The sequence below is a fragment of the Apteryx rowi genome, unplaced genomic scaffold (genome assembly GCF_003343035.1).
Source record: "Apteryx rowi isolate R43461 unplaced genomic scaffold, aptRow1 scaffold_381, whole genome shotgun sequence".
Classification (NCBI taxonomy): domain Eukaryota; kingdom Metazoa; phylum Chordata; class Aves; order Apterygiformes; family Apterygidae; genus Apteryx; species Apteryx rowi.
The window spans coordinates 740,898-760,408 of record NW_020450319.1 but is presented as its reverse complement, the minus strand read 5'-3'; the positions used below and the strand labels follow the sequence as shown (position 1 = coordinate 760,408).

At 38.2% G+C, this 19,511-nt stretch overlaps 1 protein-coding gene across 15 annotated transcripts in view; it reads left to right on the top strand.

Annotated features, from left to right (window-relative positions):
• The window catches only part of AHI1 (Abelson helper integration site 1), a 129,090-nt gene that overhangs the window by 57,811 nt on the left and 51,768 nt on the right, over window positions 1-19,511 (top strand). The window contains exon 20 of one of the 15 annotated variants that reach the window (XM_026074214.1): window positions 7,681-7,892. The exons of 13 other annotated variants lie outside the window; for them this stretch is intronic. In XM_026074214.1, the coding sequence (XP_025929999.1) occupies window positions 7,681-7,706 (26 nt within the window). In that variant the 3' untranslated portion in view covers window positions 7,707-7,892. One more of the 15 variants, XM_026074215.1, reaches the window with a different exon arrangement.

The window sequence follows — 19,511 nt, the reverse complement described above, 5'->3', positions numbered from 1 at the left end:
GTTTCTTTAAAGAATTTCTTCAGTTATATTCTTTTGTCTTTAATCTTGAGTTTTGCATGTGTTGCTTAGGCATCCTAGCTTGCTTTGTTATAAATTAAATCATTCATTATTTAACCAGCAAATACAGTGCTTCAGCACTTTTCCCCAAGCACAGAACATCCTTTATGTGAAAGTGAAGTTAAGATCGTAGAATCACAGAATCATTGAGATGGGAAGGCACCTCTAGAAATGGTCTAGTCCAAACCCTCTGCTCACAGCAGGGTCACATAGAGCAGGTTGCTCAGGGCTGTTGTCCAGTCAGGTTTTGAGTATCTCCATGGACAGAAGCTCCGCAGCCTCTATGGGCAACGTGTTTTAGTGTTCGACCACCCTCACAGTAAAAGTTTTTTTTCTTATGTTTAAATGGAATTTCTTTTATTTCAGTTTGTGCCCATTGCCTCTTGGCCTTTCACTGGGCACCACTGGAAGAGTCTGGCTCTGTCGTCTTTACTCCCCCCCATCAGGTATTTATACATATAGATAAGATCCCTCTGAGCCTTCTCTTCTCCAGGCAGAACAGTCCCACGTCTCTGTCTCCCCTAAAATGTCAGATGCTCTAACCTCTTAATCATCTCAGTGGCCTTTCTCTGCACTCATTCCAGTATATCCATGTCTCTCTTGTCCTGGGGAGTCCAGAACTGAACACTGGACACCAGTTGTGGTCTCACCAGTGCTGTATAGAGCGGAAGAATCACTTCCCTCAGCCTGGTTCTTCCTAATGCAGGCCAGGAGGTTCTTGGCTGCCTTTGCCACAGGGACACGTTGCTGGCTCATGTTCAACTTGTTTACCAGAACTCCCAGGTCCTTTTCTGCAAAGCTGTTTTCCAGCCAGATGGTTCCCAGCCTGCACTGGTGCATGGAGTTTTTCTTCCCCAGGTGCAGGACTTCTCATTTCCCTCTGTTGAACTTCATGATATTCCTGTCAATCCATTTCTCCAGCCTGTCAAGGTCCCTCTGAATATCAGCGCAATCATTTGATTTATCAGCCACTCCTCCCAGCTTTGTATCATCAGCAAACTTGCTGAGGGTGCATTCCGTCCCTTCATCCAGGTCATTAATGAAGATGTTAAGCATTACTGGCCCCAATATTGAGCCCTGGAGTATAGCACTAGTGACTGGCCTCCAGCTAGATTTCATGCCAGTGATTACAACCCTCTGAGCCCTGCAGTTCAGACAGTTTTCAATCCACCTCACTCTCTATTTATCCAGTCCATATTTAATCAGTTTATCTATGAGAATGTTATGGGAGACAGTGTTGAAAGCTTTGCTAAAATCAAGATAAACAACATAACTGCTCTCCCCTGAATGCTGTAGAGTGCTGTGCAACAGGTGTATTATGAGTTTTGTCATGAGTATGGTTAGAATTACTGGAAGATCAATATTATAAGAGAGAAAAAAAAGTCATTGATTTTCACAAATCATTACTACTGAAGTAGGTACCACAAAGCAGATACAAGACATGCAGATCAGCTTGTTTCTTGTATGTTAAATTCTGTGCATTTCATTAGAGAGATTTCCTTAAATTTAACAAAATTAATTTAAATTTAAGAAAACTAATCTTCTATGCTGTTCTCTCACAAAGATCTTGTTAAATTTGAGAAGAAGGCATGGAACATAGGTTTTCTTAGTGATCATCCTGATAGCCTGTCAATCGGACCTTTTCTGCAGGACTGTAATTTGTTTTTCCATATCAGATTTTCTTGTGTTTCTTGTGTTTGTGCCTCAGTAATGCTGCAGCTGAAATAGCTGATAGCTCTCTCAGTGGTTTGCAAAGATTGCTAGATGTGTGTTTTTGGAGAAAATCACCTCCTCTAAGTCTCGTCTTTTGTAATTCGTATTCTTGAAGTCTTATGAAGTCTTATCCTAGCTTTGAGTCTCCTCAGATTTCTACTTGTTCTATATACAGCAAATTACTTTATTCTTGCTGGAATGTTTAGTAAATTTTAGGGAATCTCTCCTAAAAATATGTAATGTTTAAATTTCTGGCACTGTTTAGTTTTTTTAAGAAAATTTGTCTAATGCCTGTCTTTTGTAGTCACAATTGAAATTTTATCTTCCTTGTGCTGTATAAGCTCTGCTTTTGCTCGTGTTTGTGTTGATTTTATCATATCCATCCTGCGGCACTGCTCTGCAGCACTGCACTGAGCATGATCCAGTACTCTCTCAACCATTCCTGTCTTTTCCTTCTCACGTTCTCATCTTTGTACCTTCTTTCAGGATTACCCATTTCCTGGTTGTTATTTTTTAAACAAATGAGGAAGTAACAAAAGCTCCAGCTTTCATTTATCTGTTCTCTGAGAAACATTAAAATCTGCACTGTTTTTATTTTTTCCTATTGCCTTCCTCACTAAGATTGTAAGCGTCTTTGCACAGTGAAATCACCTCCTTGCAGTCTCACATACTGTTTTGCAGATCTGTGGCATGACATGAAAGAATTGGCCCACTTTTTTAGGCTTTATTCAGCAGTCACTTTTGAATTCAGTAACTACCACTAAGTTCAGGGCAAGTGTTCTAAAATAAATTTTAGGTTTCAAATAGTTATAATTAGCAGTGACTCTAATAGTTATAACTGTATGGGAGGTTGAAGTTTGGCTATAAATATTGCACAGAGTTTTTCACTAAAATTTTCACTTCAATAAAGCCAGGTAATTAAACTTGCTCTTAAAATTAATTACATATGTGCTAGGAACGTGATGGTTCTTGTATCTTAAAAAAAAATCTCAAAAACAAAAAACACAACACTTTGGCAAGGTTGAGAACAATTAGAAGGTTTCTATCCATTAACGCAACTGACAGTCAAAGGTGTTTTCACCTATATAAAGTGAAAGTTTCAAAGGACTCTTTCTCAGTCTTTGAACATATTAACAAAACTGAGTATTGCACTTCAGTCCTCCAATATATTTGATAGACTATTTAAAGATCCTTTTTTCAGTCTCAAGCAAACAGCGAAATCAAAAGTAGTATATCAAAATTATCAAAAGTATTTATGCATCAGCTAAATACTCTTAAAACATTGTTTTCTTTTTCTTAGGAGAAAAAGGAGATACTTCAAGTTACAAAATTCACATTTCTGCAGAGATACTGCAGAAACATTGTCAAAAATTAAACCCTCATATGTTTGTTAGTATCATTGATTATTGCAGTACTATTAGGTTTGCAGCAACTTTTTTCAATGTTTTGTGTAGCCTCCCCGTCACTATAATATCTATCTTTTGTACTGCTGTGATAATCCATGGAGGACTTAAATCGGTCTTTATTTTGACAAATCTTTATTTTGAAGATATTTACTTTATAATATTCTACTAACATTACGTGTAGATAAGAGTTAGTGCAATTTCATGGGTTTCCTGGGTAGAAAAGAGTGTTGTGACTTGATTATCAAAGTTGTTGTGCCTAATTTGTCCTGAGTTTGGGTGGTTACATGAGAATTTAACATTCAGTTGTTAACGAAAGATAACATTCTAACAGCTTTCTATATGGACTGTTTGAATAAACATTAGTCCCAATGGCTTAAAAGTCCCCTACATAAAAAAGGTCTAAACTTACTTTTAAAAATAAGTTCATATTTGGGGGAATGGATCTGATTCATTATTTTGAATATTTGGAGTTGGCAGTGTTACAACTGAACATTGATTCTTATGATACACGAACTTTAAAAAGATACAGTGAAGCTCAATTACTATGTTTCTTGTGTTAGAATTAAGATATTACAGCTTAACAGAGAGTGACCAACACCATTCAGTCAATTTACAAATCAGATAAATTTTTGCTTGTTGTCTTAGYAATTGCATAGAAATATAGGATCTTCTGCTAGAACTCACTTGTGCACAGCAAGCTACACTCCTTGAGAGGTAATGAAAGCAAAGATGATTTTATATTACCTTTGAAGCTCCCCAGTACTTGTATCAGCTTGAGTTTCAGCACAATTTTGGTGGGATGGGGGATACTCCAAGTTGTTCTTGGCTATCTAGAGCCCAGTTAAGCCTGTTTAGGATAATTAGATCATGTATGTTATATATTAGATATATATATATTAGGTCATATGCGGCTCTTTTCCCTGACTAGATCTTCTCCTTTGTGGACTGAGAGAGACTGGAGGAAAGCTACTAACAAAATATTGTGCTAGTCACAGAGGAGCGTGTAGAAAGCCAGTTCCTTGTGGCCTAATCCTTTGAATCTCTTGTTATTTAGAAACTGTAGGAAAAAAAACCCAAAACTTGTTATACAAACTGTAATTGAAAATGTCTTGTATCAAATGAACAATTGAATTTTATCGGTTTTACTATTAGAATAGCTTACTTTGAAAATGAACAGTGATAAAATATCCTAAAGAGGTTTACGAGTTAAAATATTGAAAGACATGACAGCATATGTATTAACTGAAGGCTGTGAGTATATATGGTGTATATATTCCAAGTATAACATGAAATACAGTATTTGTAGCATATGGTTGTCTATGTTTGGATACAGGTTGGTGAGGTTTTCAAAGGTGGCTAAAAGAATTATTTGGCAGACAGATGACTAAGAGAAAGCACGTAGTATGGCCAGCAGCATTGCAGGCCTTCCCACACTGCTGTACTGAAGTTATATAATACTGACCCTGAGGGATCTTTTTTTTTTTTTTTTTGTGGGAGTGCCAGTTGGATAAACCTGTTTACTGGGACCTGATTCATGCAAGTGAATTGAACAGCATGCAGATCACTGAATACATCCATTTTTATTTTTTGATCCTAGTGTAGTACTGCAAATACTGTATTTTACCAAAATAGGAGTGAAATCTCTTCCAATTCATCTTTTAAGAGAGATAGCTTTGTTGGGTTATATGTGTTTTTATATGCATGTGTGTAAAGGAGAAGGTAAAGATAAGAAAAGATCTCTCAATTTTGTCTTGAAAAATCTGGGTATATCCATTCCCTGTTGAGCTTGAATTTGTGTTGCCTCACTAGCTCACCCAACAGTTTCATTTAGATTTGATGTAGTGGGGAAAGCAGTTAAGCCTGCAGAGCTGTACAGATTGGAGCTATAGAAATGGTGTAGCGGTTTGCCATAATGTCTAATTTCAGCTGAGAGAACTTTTGAGTCATTTTGAGATGTTTCTTTTCAGCCTTGCACTTTCTTAACATTGGGACAGGAGCATAATGTGGTCAAATACATACATAAGAGTGATTCAATACCATGCACTTGCTTGAAAATGGTCTGAGAGTAGTGCAAGATGCTAGGAAGTGACAGGTAATGATGGAAGCTAATTTTCATTACTTTTTTTCATTGAAATGCTTACAAAGGGGAGGTAGGTAATGTTTAGTATAAGGCACTCTTACAAATTCATTAATATTGGTGAGTCTGCTGGGGGGGGGGGTTGTGATACTGATTAATAAAAGAATGAAATGAAATTATGATGCCTGCACAAAAGAGTTTTAGTAGTTTTGATTTTATCCAGTGTTCTGATCTCTTCTTATTTGTCCTTACTACTACAGACGGAGAGCTGTGAACTTCTTGTTCACTGTGGAACTGCGATAATAGCCTTCATTTTATTAGGCAATTTAGTGGTGAAAATCTTTAATTAGTATTCTGCTAGCCATTTTGGGTTTAATCTCATTTAAAAAAAATTCCTTTGTGTATAAATTTGGAACACTTTGTCCTATAGTGGTCATGCTGAAATAGAGAATGGTCTAAGAATATGTGAGAAGAAAGCTTGCAGAAGGACAGGTTCTTTTACTAGATTAGCTCATATATTTAAAAAGAGTGGATGTACGTTGAGATGAAAAAAATCTATGCCCAGAACTTCTCTTACTTTTCAGTTATGTTTCTATGTTTTTATGCAATTTTCTTTTCTTGCTCTGTCATACATTTGAAGAACTGATCCTGCCTGATATATTTTTTTATAAACTTGACTTTGTAAAAATTTTCAGGAGAACTCCCCTCTCATTTAAATTAATTTACTAGATTCCCAAAAGCGCAAGATACCTAACAGCTCACGTTTTTAAGGTGCTAGAATTTTTTGGAAGTGTGGCATCTTCATTTAATTACTCTAATGGCAAATTGGTTCTAACTTTCAAAATTTTGCCCATTAACTGTCTTTTATTTTGTATTCATTATGTAAAAACATGAATTGACTTTTTATTATTTTTATATTTTTATTACTATTACAGGTATCTAATTGCAACTTTGCAGAATTTTAGACACAGCAATTTACAGCAGTTCATGCAACTTGAATTATCATGGAAATAGAGCACTTAGAAGATACAAGTGTCAAAATAATTTGATATAAATTTTACAGTGATCCATAAACCTGAGGGAGGGAAATTCACATTTTGCTTTAATTTTTAAAATTGAATTGCTTCTAACTCTGGACTAACTGTGCATGTTTTCCTTCTTTTGGAAATTGGATTACATTTTCCCCTCAGTTTGGATATAAATAATATTAGAAAACTGTTAAGAGAAAGAACAGATGACTAGCCCTTTATAAAGTGAATATACTTTTGTTTTAGTTCCTAGGTTTTTGTTTATATTATTCTGTTTTTTTTTCTCCTAATAAGTAAGGTATCTTAGATAATATCTTCACATTCATTACAAGAGTAGATTTTAACTATAAAGCATTGCATATTCACAGAGAAATTACCATAAGGGGTTAAGTTTTAAATCCAATAGTCAGAATTTCTCTTTATTTTTCAAAAGAGGGTGAAAGAACTGAGATGAAGTACCTGCTAAGCAAATAAATCAGATCTTCAGCAGGTATGAACTGACTTATCTACACTGACTTCAGTTAAAAGTATTTTGACTAAAAGCAGAAGAGCATTAGGTTTAAAATTTCCAAGGGCAACTTGGAAAGTATCATCAGTAGGATTACAGAGCCCTGGGGATGGTAGTCAGGGATCCGAGGGCCCAGGTCATTTTCTCCTCGGTCTTGCAAGTGAGGGGAAAGGATAGGAGGAGGAGTAGATGGATACTGCAAGTAAACAAGTAAACAAGTGACTGTGCAGCTGGTATCGGCAACAGGGTTTTAGTTTCTGTGACCATGGGACCCTGTCTGAAGATTGACAATGGAATGGGAGAAATGAGATCCACCTCACTAAACGGGGCACACATGTTCTTTGCCAGCAGGCTGGCCAACCTGGTAAGGAGGGCTTTAAACTAGGAAAGATGAGAGAAGAGGAAAGTTATAGAGACCATGCAGTCAGCAAAACAGGGCTCAAGTGGGGAATACCTCCAACAGTTGCATGCAGCTAAGGAAGTAGCTACAAGACAAGACTATGAAGAAACCTCTTGCACCCCTCCTTGGAAATCAGCATGCTCGAATACCTCTCTGAAGTGCCCTAAGTGCCTGTACACGAATACACGTAGCATGGGAAATAAACAGGAGGAATTAGAGATCTGTGTGCAGTCGCAGGGCTATGATCTCATTGCGATTACAGAGACATGGTGGGATGGCTTGCATGACTGGAATGCTGCCATGGATGGCTGCATGTTCTTTAGGAAGAACAAGCCAGGAAGGCAAGGTGGGGGAGTCGCTCTTTATGTTAGAGAGCACCTGGAATGTATGGAGCTCTGCCTAGATGTGGATGATGAGCGGGTCAAGAGCTTATGGGTAAGGACTAAGGAGCAGACTAACATGGGTGACACTGTTGGGGGTGTTTGCTGCAGGCCAACTGATCAGGAAGAAGAAGTAGATGAGGCCTTCTGCAGACAACTGGAAGTAGCCTTACGATCACAGGCCCTGATTCTCATGGGGGACTTTAACCACCCTCCTCTGCTGGAGGAACAACACAGCAAGGCACGAGCAATCCAGGAAGCTGCTGGAGAGCACTGATGATAACTTTCTGACACAGGTGATGAAGGAGCCAACAAGGAGAGGTGTGCTGCTGGACCTTATACTAACAAACAAAGAAGGACTGGTTGGAGATGTGAAGGTCGCCTTGGCTGCAGTGACCATGAAATTGTGGAGTTCAGGATCCTGCGAGGAGGAAGCAGGGCTGAAAGTAGGATCACAATCCTGGACTCCAGGAGAGCAAACTTTGGCCTCTTCAGGGACCTTCTTGGAAGAATCCCATGGGAYAGGGCCCTAGAAGGAGGAGGGGTCCAAGAGAGCTGGTTAATATTCAAGGCTCAGTTCCTCCAAGCTCAAGAATAGTGCATTGCAATAAGCAAGAAGTTGAGCAAAGGAGGCAGGAGACCTGCATGGATGAACAAGGAGCTCCTGGCAAAACTCAACCAGAAGAAGGAAGTGTACAGAAGGTGGAAGCAAGGACAGGCCACTTGGGACAAATATAGGGACGTTGTCCAAGTATGCAGGGATGGGACTAGGAAGACCAAGGCCCATTTGGAGTTTAATGTGGCAAGGTATGTCAAGGACAGCAAGAAGGGCTTCTTTAAATACATCAGTAACAAAAGGAAGACTAGGGAAAATGTGGGCCTGCTACTGAATGGGGCAGGGGCCCTGTTGACAGAGGATGCAGGGAAGACAGAGATACTGAATGTCTTTGCTTCAGTCTTTACGGCTAAGCCTGGCCCTCAGGAATCCCAGACCCTGGAGAAAGGAAGATGTTCCCTTGGTGGAGGAGGATCAGGTTAGAGATCATTCAGGCAAGCTTGACATCCACAAGTCCATGGGCCCTGATGGGATGAACCCTGAGGGAGCTGGCGGATGTTATTGCTAGGCCACTTTCAATCATCTTTGAAAGGTCATGGAGAATAGGAGATGTGGCTGTGGACTGGAAGAAAGCCAATGTCACTCCAGTCTTCAAAAAGGGCAAGAAGGAGGACCCAGGGAACTACAGGCCAGTCAGCCTCACCTGCATCCCTGGAAAGGTGATGGAACAGCTCATCCTGGCTCCATCTTTAAACATGTGAAGGATAAGAAGGTGATCAGGAGTAGTCAGCATGGCTTCACCAAGGGGAAATCATGCTTAACCAATCTGATAGCCTTCTATGATGGAATGACTGGCTGGGTAGATGAGGGGAGAGCAGTGGATGTTGTCTACCTTGACTTCAGCAAGGCTTTTGACACTGTCTCCCATAACATCCTCATAGACAAGCTCAGGAAGTGTGGTTTAGATGAGTGGACAGTGAGGTGGATTGAGAACTGGCTGAATGGCAGAGCTCAGAGGGTTGTGATCAGCGTCACAAATGTTAGTTGGAGACCAACGGTATCTTGGGCTGCATTAGGAAGAGCATTGCATGTCATAGATATCACAGGTCGGGAGAGGTAATCTTCTCCCTCTACTCAGCCCTGGTGAGGCCGCATCTGGAGTACTGTGTCCAGTTCTGGGCTCCCCGATACAAGAGACACATGGAGCTACTGGAACAAGTCCAGCGAAGGGCTACTAAGATACTGAAGGGACGGGAGCATGTCTCCTACGAGGAAAGGCTGAGAGAGCTGGGCCTGTTCAGCCTGGAGAAGAGAAGATGGAGGGGAGATCTTATCAATGTGTATAAGTATCTGAAGGGAGGGTGTCAAGAGGATGGGGCCAGACTCTTTTCAGTGGTGCCCAGCGACAGGATGGGAGGCAATGGGCACAAACTGAAATGCAGGAAGTTCCATCTGAACATGAGGAAAAACTTCTTTACAGGTTGCCCAGAGGKGTCATGGAGTCTCCATCCTTGGAGCTATTCAAAAGCCGTCTGGACAGGATCCTGTGCAATGTGCTCCAGGTGACCCTGCTTGAGCAGAGGGGTTGGCCTAGATGATCTTCAGAGGTCTCTTCCAACCTCAAACATTCTGTGATTCTGTGATTATGTGTGTTAGTTTGAATGGGTTCTCCACTGAGGGGGGAAATGGGGGAAAATGATCATTCATTTTAAGGTATTCTTATCTCTCACCTTTCACTTTGGGGAAAAGTATAAGAGAGAAGAGAGTAAGAAAAGAAAGATAAGTTTTTGAACTTCTTTTGATGTTTGTAATGGGATAGAAAAATTGAAAACTTTAACCTAAAATACTTTTCTCAAGGTTATTTTTCTTTTAAACACCCATTACAGGATCTTGCATATGCATCTCTGGTTCCTTTGTAACCTATTTTGCTATACCATTTGCATTATGAAGGCAAGGTACTTCAGTATAGTGTCTCACTTCCTTCAGTGCAAATAAATTATGAAGACTCACTTGTCACCCGCAGCCAACCTTTGTACGTAGTTCCTTGATCTTAGTGTTTCTCTTCAGTCACTAGAGCCATCTCCAGGATGCTCTACCTTATACCTGACCTTTTCAGTAAACAGAAGTTAGAGTACTAAGACAGGACTGTATCCTCACTTTGGCTCTTTTGCCATTCAGGCGATGCTGAAGGGAAAGATGCAGACCTTCCATAGAGCTCTGTGGCCCTCTCGTGCTGTGCCGCCAGCACCAATTGCCTGTGTCAGAGTTCTGGCCCAAGGCACAAATACAGGACCTTGTTCTAAGCTAGAAGAGCTTAGTGTTTATGTTTATAAATGAATAGTAAAATGAATTTTTAATTTGAAAACAAAAGATGTATAAATAGGCTCATCTAACCACAGAAATGTTCCAACAGAGTAGTAAAGACACAGAGACAAAACCATTAACATTAATGACAATCTAGTTCTTCTATTTTAAAAGCTTGCTTATCCAGTTTACTATATCTGATTGATAAGATGTTATAAATGTCAAAGAGTTTGTATTTTCTAGTTCAACTTGCTAGAATTGTTTATACTGAGATCAAAGATACACGTGTTCCTTTCTTATATGTTCTTCTTCATGTTTCTTCTAGGCAAGTTAATTAAAATATTTCACTAAAAATTACACTGAATACAGAGCACAATAACAGCAATCTTTGAAGATTCCAAAAACTTTATCAAAAGAACACCATTTATATTTACTTGAAATTGGTGTATGCTGTGCCTTCAGGGTAAAGGAAGTACTCTCAGCCAAATTATACAAGGGTGTGGATTAAATGAAGCATTACTCTCTGTTTGGCAGCACTGGATATAGATTGCGAAATCAGGGTGTGACGTAGTACTGTAGAAAGACTCTGCCAAAAGTGATTTGGCCCGAGTGTGCCCTTACTTTTTCAATTATGTGCTATCCTAAAATAACTAAATCTAATTAATTCCTAAGTAGAGAGGTCCTGTTAACTGTTTTCAGCCTGAGTTTGTCTGTACTTTCAGACAAAGCTTGTCTGTATTTTTTGAGCTGCAGAGCCACAAGACAGCAAATGTTGACAGAGTGCATGCTTAAATGCAATTCCAGCTGGTTTTAGAGGTAAAAACAGTGCACTACTTCTGCCCAAGGGCTGTGCAGTAAAGTATCAACAAATAATTTCAGCAGAAAATTCAGGTCAGCAAGGAGGCTCTCTGTATAGCAATAAGCATGGGTGAATAAGGCGAGAAAACTGATTCCATGTATTGCTCCAGTCCTTCTGACCTTATCATTTCCTGAGGAGATGGGAGGACTGTAGAAAAAGACCCTGTAGCAGCCACGGTGTACAGGAGGGAGGTGCTCTCCCCACCCCCAGAGAGGGCCTGGATCCTTTGATTTCATTCCTAGTTTTGAAAAGTGAGCAAATACTAAGTACGTTTAAAACACTGTTCTGATTTTTAAGGTATATTATCCTTCCTTGTTTGGTATGCATGCATACTTTTTCAAATATTTTTTAAAACCTTTGTTAATTTTATAGATGTATTTTTTTCTGTGTGAAACGACTGGGTTTTCAGGGACTCGGACACAACTTCTGTTAATCGAGTTGCTGAAGCACCGCATTCAGTGAAGAGCCAGCTTCCCTCGCATGATTCATTCTGCTAACTTAACTCATTTAAAATTAACTTTGGATATTTCTGTTCTACACTACGGTCTTCAATTTATGCATGTGCTCTGGTAGCAAGGTATTTCATAGTAACTTGGTACTGATTCTGTTGATCCTGTAGAAACCAGTGGTAGAGGATGGTTGTTTGGGAAAATGTTAAGAAAACAAAAGACATGTACAGAGAAATGAGGGCCTCTATGGGTGCCTAACTCAGATATTTCTATTGTCAAACAACTTTGTGACTTGATAACATTCACAGAACTGGCCCCAGCATGCTGCTTTGCTCCAAGTGAGATGAGAGTTTCACCAGAGCCTGCCTCCTCACTGTTAGCATCCTTTCTTGTTCTCAGGAGGTTGTAAGAAACAGTGACTCGTTGCCTGTTGACTTCAAATGAGGTGGCCTTAGACCTCTACATGTCACTCCTTCACACTTTCATTTGGGAGTTTTCTGCACCCTTGTGACACACTCAAGTGAAAGAACCAATTGTACAGGTTCCTTCCTTATCTTTCTCTTCACAAACGGGCTCAATCTCCTCAGTTTTTACTTCCTCAGCCAAAGAAAAAGATCAGAATGACATGCAGACAGCTTAAAAAAAAAAAGAGAGAGAGAGAGAGAAAGAGAAGAAAAAAAAAAAAATCTCTGTAGAGCTTTCCTGCTCACTGGACCCCAGGCTCAGCTCCAGCATGCCAGACAATCCCTCTTCTGCAGAAGACTCCTGTCCAGGCTATATAACAGACAGCATTTGAAACATGGAAGACTGATTCTCATCTGAAGACTAATTCTAGCTTATCACATCCCCATTTGTTTCTAGGTATCATATCCCCATTTCCTGTCCTATTAGTCTCTGCTGTTTTGAATAGAGGGCCACTGTCTGTATTAGCTTCTACTGCCTAACTGATTGAGGTTTTTCCAGATTTACTAAAGCATATTGCAATTACAGATCTTGATATAGGTCTTCCTGGAATCCATTCAGAGCCTGACAGGTCAATGGCAGCAGACCGCTGCAGCTAATATGTCAATAACTAATACATATAAAAATAGTGTTTACTTAATAATTGTATGCTGAGCATCTTTTGGTGTGATAAATTGCCTAGTACCAGAAGATATTCTGAGAATTCTTTCATCTTCTACCACATTTTCTGGTTGTTGCTGTCCAGTAGTAAAGCATAAGAAGCAATTCCTCAGCTTTTTTTCTGGCAAGAGCTATAAATGCTTAGACTCACTTTGTAAGATGTCATTTTATGTACCATTTTTCAAGTGACGAGAGTGAACAGGCTCTGCTTACATCTTTGAATTTTCACTTTGGATAACCACATTTAAGCAGAGTTCACCTCTCTGATAAAAAAAGGGTCGTCTTATCTTTTAGTTTTTTTGCCTCTGGCTGTCTTGATTCAGAGGAGATAGCAGGGAGGTTTGTCACCTCCTGTGTTTGTTCAGAAGAATCTCTTGTAACAGAGCTCTTGATAACTTCCATATGATGCTCATTGTTATTTGAAGAACTTTTCTCATGGGCTGGGTACTCTTAAGAGCTAAAACTAACTTGGTATTTACCTCCTTTAAGGATTCCAAGTCACACTGAGGTCTTAGAATTTTTCATTCTAGAAAGGAATACATTCAAACTTGAATTTTCATTTTGAACTGCATATCTATTAATTAGTAGTAACTTTTCACCTTTTATGTCAAGCAGCTTGATCTAGGAATGTGTTCAGCCCAATTGTACTTCCTCCAAATTTAGCTGCTTTTGTATAAAAGGAAGAACCAGCAGGAGAAGAAAGAATTGTGCTGCTGCTATTTGGATGAATCTGAAATGCAATGCCCACTTAATGCGTATGTGTAATACACTACATTGTGTACCACATGATAACAGCACTTGATACCAGTTTATAACAGTACTTTATAATAAAGTTCTTTTGCTTGTGCTAAAGAGCATAAAAGGCACTTCCGTCTTTCTTTGGCTATTCATACGTGTAAAGCATCTTCAGAAACTGCAATTGCGGTTTGAATTAAGATTCTTCCTTTAAATCAGCCTTTCTTCTTATCCAAACAAATCCTTTTCAGGGTAAGTTCCAAGAATCCTGCAAAGAGAACAGGCTGTGTCCAGAGTTGTGTCTGTGTCACTAGTTTCTGAGTTAATAATTTGGCACATGTAGATGTGCAAAAACCATCTAGGAAGGTTTAACACCTGTGTGCTTTGATGTGAACAAGTGTGTTTAGGGATATGCTTTGAGAGTCCCAAACTTTCATAGTGTTACTAGACAGTCTTGTATGTTTTGTACAGTTGTGTGGTCCTTTTGATAGCATAAAACCGATGTTTGTGTTACAGCAATGAAGTCAGTTTTAAATAACCCAAACATCCTTCACAATGCATAATGTATAGAAACAGGTTACTTCCATATTAGGGCATGGAGAATTTCCTGTCATTGAGTGTTCAAAACTCAATAATGCCATTTGTCTTACTAATGAGTATGAAAACTTAGCAGTCACTGCTTTTGTATGGATTTGGGTTACTGGAGGTGCAGTATGAGCCATACTCAGTAGTTATTTTAACTGGTGGTATTAGTGAAGCCAGAGAGCATGGGGGCTATAATTAAGGTTAAATGTTAAAATACAGCAATTTATATCAGTTTGGCACTACCTGTGTGATGATGTCAATAAAGCTCTCATGATGCTATATTAAGTATTTAGTCAAATTGTATTTCATGATATTATAGTAAATATTTAGTAAAATTGTACTTCTGTATTAGTTTTAAATTTAAGCTTTTAAAATAATTTTGTTTACATCTTTAGACTTGCTATGCAAATACTCCTCTTTGTAAAATTGCTATACAAATAAGAAACAGGATTAATTGGATAGAACTGTATAATTTTTACTGACTCAGCACTGAGATAATGCAAAGTCTTACTTTCTTCTCATACCAGATGCAGTGATTTGGGCTGCTGATTGAACCTTAAGGAAAAGTCAGTTCATTCCAGGATACCCAGAGTTCTGGCAATCTGGTTTTGCCCCAAATCTGCACACAGTCCCTTTTTATGAAACGTCTGTCCTTGTTTTACGTCTTTTACCTCTCCTCAGATCAGGTGCTAGCCTGTAAAGGAAAGGAAGTATTGCCTCTTAATGATGCTCATTACAGTTTCCTTCCCGTGTTTATATTTCACATATCCTCCGCCTAAGGAAAATTACTGTCTACAACAGATTGCTTTGCAGCTTTGTCAAGTAATAATTTAAGCTTTCTACCAGAGTCTCCCTTACTAGAAGAAGGCCACTAATGGCCAAGTCATCTTTTTGACTTTCTATAAGACAGCATAACAGTTAGCGTTCACGTATTTGCAAAATCAGTCTAATTTCTGCACAGTGGCTGAAGGCTGCGAGTATGGCAATGCTGATGCTTTCTAAAAAGCCACTGCCATAGAAGTAGTAGCAGGTTGCTATTGCATCCTAAAAAACTTTGCAGACTGTGTAGGTCAAGGGAACTGAAAAATAGATATCCTTGAAATCTGTGCCTAACAGGATCTGTAACATATTGTTTTAATGTTGGACTTCACTTAATTTTTCAGTATATTTTCCTCTGTAATGGTTGATACCAGCCCGGTATTAGTCTCACAGTACTTAATGATACATGGTTTGATAATAGTGTTTTCAGATTTTGTTATCAAAATTGCTACCAGCTATTATTTTATTTCCATGTACAGATGGAAAGGAATTAGAAAGTACTTATTTATTCATACATGTTCTAATCACTGATAAACTCATCTTAGAGTAATTTATTTGTAAACTGTCTGAAAATTTGAAAGTTTGTGCACGCACAAGAACTTAGGTGGGACATAGGTTCCACCACACACACATTCTCATGAAATATCTGACCAATACAGTTTTTAAGCTACAGTGTAGAAAATAAGTTTTGGATTGTATTTTAAAGACATAGTCTTCTGTTTCAGAAAATATAATAAGTGTATCGGCTGTGCACAGAATTTTATTACTGTTAATTTTAGACCATATTAAAATTAATATGGTTTCCTGATTTAGTTTCTGCCTATGATCCTGCATGTTTCAGGCTTAGTAACTATGTATGGATTGTTTGGCAATGTCATAGAACTTCCTGGTAATGTTTTCTGAAAATTAATATTCTGTACTAGCTGAAAGTGCTAGTTAAATAGAGAATAGGCTGGGTACAAACCAGTGGCTATTGTGTTCGTGATAAAGACCTGAAAGATCAAGCTGATTATTTTTTCCAGCATATTGCATATGGGTTTGCTGGTATTTTTTTCCCTTGAATGTAAATGTTACAAAAATACTACATAATGTTCTTCAAGCAGTTATAAGACTTTTTTTTATTTGTTTGTTTGTTTTCGGTGAAGACTGAATTGACGTTGTGAGGTTACTGGGTAATACAGAAACTCATTAGTTCACAACATGCAGTAACTTTATTTTCTTTGAGAACTTTCCATTGCAAAAATGTTAATGGGTGATTTTTTAAAGTATTTATGATATTCTAAGCATATGTTCTTACAGCTTTTCATTTGCAGACCAATATGCTAATTTGGTTTGTTCTATGAAACTGTGGGGTAATACTGGCCGTTGCTGAAGATTTTTTTCAGTTGTGGGAGGGACCATGCAAAATAAATTGTTTAGTTTTCCTTCCTTGCACAATTTTCATTGTTTTCATCCTATTCAAGCATGGTTCTTAAACACATGAGTAGACCTCCTGAAGTCAATAGCTACTTGTCTTTTAGAGTTATAGTTATAGTTCAACTCTATATTTGATCATGACTGTCATTACATATTTTGTGTAACAGGTAAGCATAAATCCTGCTTAAGTGGTCCATTTCCTCTGGTTTAAGGAGGGGAAGTTAGTGCAGCACAACAGAAGAAAAAATATTACCAAACCCATATGTGAAGGCTATTATTCGGTGTTGGGCATCCACAGGCCTAGGGGACTACAGGCTTAGTGTGGTGTCTGTATTTCTCTAATATATTTTACCACAGGGTAGCACCACAAGCTTTATTTATTATAATGCAAAATAAGGTTTTTTTCAAATTTAGTTTAAGTTTTTTGCTTTTAAATAGTCTTGATGAGCTTAGCAAAACCAATAATGACTCTCAGGATATCAGCAGTGCTGGAAGAAAAATAACACTTACTRATACAAAGCATGTGTCATAGTCCGTGTTTTCCTTAAACCTTTTTTATCTGCTACCTAGGACTTGTAAATAATATTGCCAATCTGATTGCAGAATGCCGATGATATCTATGCAGGCTTATTGATGTTTGCTGTGTAGTCACTTTCCATTCTCTACATTGTAGAAAGAAACAGCTAGGTACCCCTGTTGATTTTCAGTTGTATCCAAGTCCATTATGATGTAACATTAGAGGTTGTCATAAATTAGTACGTTCCTGATTAGCATGAATTCGATATATGTGCTTTACTTCAAAGGAATGCTTTGGACACGTGCTACTACTTGCATTGTTTATATACAGTACTGTGGAAACTTAACATTTGCAAGAAAAATGTAAGATGATGATTTGATAAGATTACTCAGAAATAATTAGGTGGGTGTGTAGGCTGCTAAATGTATTTGATTTTAATCTCTAATTAAAAAGTTGGGATTTTTTATTGTTTTTGTGATGCAATAGTTTTTACTTCATTATACCTTGTATAAAAAGGGGCCAAATTCAGCCTGTTCATTGTGCGTAAATACTAGATAAGTGTATTCATATGAAACAGTATTCTTCTCAAAGCCACTGATGGACTATCGCCATAGTTCCTTTTGGAGGATTATTCTAAGATTCAGACCAAATGCCTGTTAGTGCCCTTGTACACCTTGAGCCAGGAATGAAAATGATGGCTAACCTTGCATGAACATCTCTGTGCGTTCTTTTGGCTGATCATAGATATATTTATTTTGTGGGATATGGCACTGCCAGAAGCATAGTGTTGTTAGTGTTAGTACTGTCTGATTCTGAGATCTGTTATCTGAGGATTGGAATTGGTTGGTGTTGCAGCGAAGGTATCTCTTTGCAGATCTACAGGTGTGAATTCAAGCCTTGCTCCATTGCACTGCTTCAGTGTTCCCTCAGTGCTGCCGTAAGGGCCACTTGGGCTAGGGAGTCAGAGACAACCAGGTGTAGTAGCTACTGATAACTCTGTCAGTCCTTTCATATGAAGTTACAGTGTTTAAGCACATTAGACCAGCTGTCTTTCTCAGCTTAGGAGGAATATGACTGACTCATAGTTTTAAAAGCCTGAATTTTCCCAGTCCCTAGAGTTGGGGCATCTGCTGGAAAATAACTTGGTCTGGAAGAAGCAGCAGCAATATGTGCGAAACTGCATAGTACTGAATTGTGTAAGTCTCTAAAGGTACCTTTCTAGATGACTGTTATTAATACCAGTATTTAGTAAACAATTGTTAAAAAGGTAAATGTTGGCATATTTCTTATGGAAAGCTTATCTCCTCCTGTGCAGATTTTTCTGTATAGTGTAATGTTTTGAAAGGCAACCACAGTCTGATCTGTTGACGTAAGCTCCCAAGTTTTTTTTTGTTTGTTTTAAATTTTTCATAGTATTAACAGGGATTGGGAAAGGAAATGGATGAGAAGTTATGCTTTACCATCGTCTATCAGTCCTGTTTTGGCTTATTTGATTTTTCTTGCTGTTGCCATCCAGATCAGTCTCTCTGCACTATATCTGGCAGCAGTAGAGCTAAGGCTTCTCTCATTTCTTTAAATATACAGCATGAGAACAGTTCTCATTTCTGACTGGTAAAATAAATCAGTGGAAGTTTCTTTTATATATTTTATACAAATTAGGGCAATAAACAGAGAGGGATTTTATTTTTCCTTTAGTTTTGTGTTTTGTTTTCAAGTGGATGGATTTAGATAACAAAGTGGAACCCCTTTTAGGAAATGAGAACTAAATTAAAGATAGTTTTTCAGATGACTGGAGAGATTCCCTAAAAGAAGAAAAAAGTGGTAAAGACAGGAGTAATAGAATGAACTAACCTGTCATGGAGTAGACTTCTGCAGAATACACTGCAATATTTGGATGTTTGTAGCAGACCTTTCCATTCAGTAGTGATGCCATCTCAGCACTTTTGTATATACACTTAAACATAGCTTGCGAAGACTGTCTCTTCTGAGGATATACATTTTAAGTGGTTTGCAAGATACAGGCTCTCAAGAGAGTTAACCATTTCCTTTGGCCTTGTGCTAGTTACTAAATGTAGCCTATTCTTTGCCTCACTCTGCTTTTGAACATAGTTTTCTTGCTGCACAACCTGAGCCAAATGCATTCAAAAATAGCTATAAAAGCTTTGGTACATATTAAACTTTGTTGAAGCAGTCTTCAGTACGTTTTGGTCCTGTCTGTTCTCCTATTCAGTTTGAAATATGTTCAAAGTCATAGGAGCCAGACTGAATCGTGCTTAGCAGCATTTGAAACAGGTTTTCACCTACAGGATTGGGTATTAGTAAAACATTTTTCTCTGGTAAAATAAAGATGTAGGTCTGTATTAAGTGGGTGCATCTATTTCTTTAATTTTGTGTGAACTGCATCTGAAAATGTTTGCAGCATGTTTTGAAAGTATTTATGATCCTGTTTTCAAGTAAAGGAAAACAGTTTCTTATCAATATATAAACAACTTTTTTTAATGAATTCTGTTTGATCTATTACAGCATAATTGTTGTGAGGATAAAGCCTTTGAGGGAAGATTAATATATATTTAGATAATT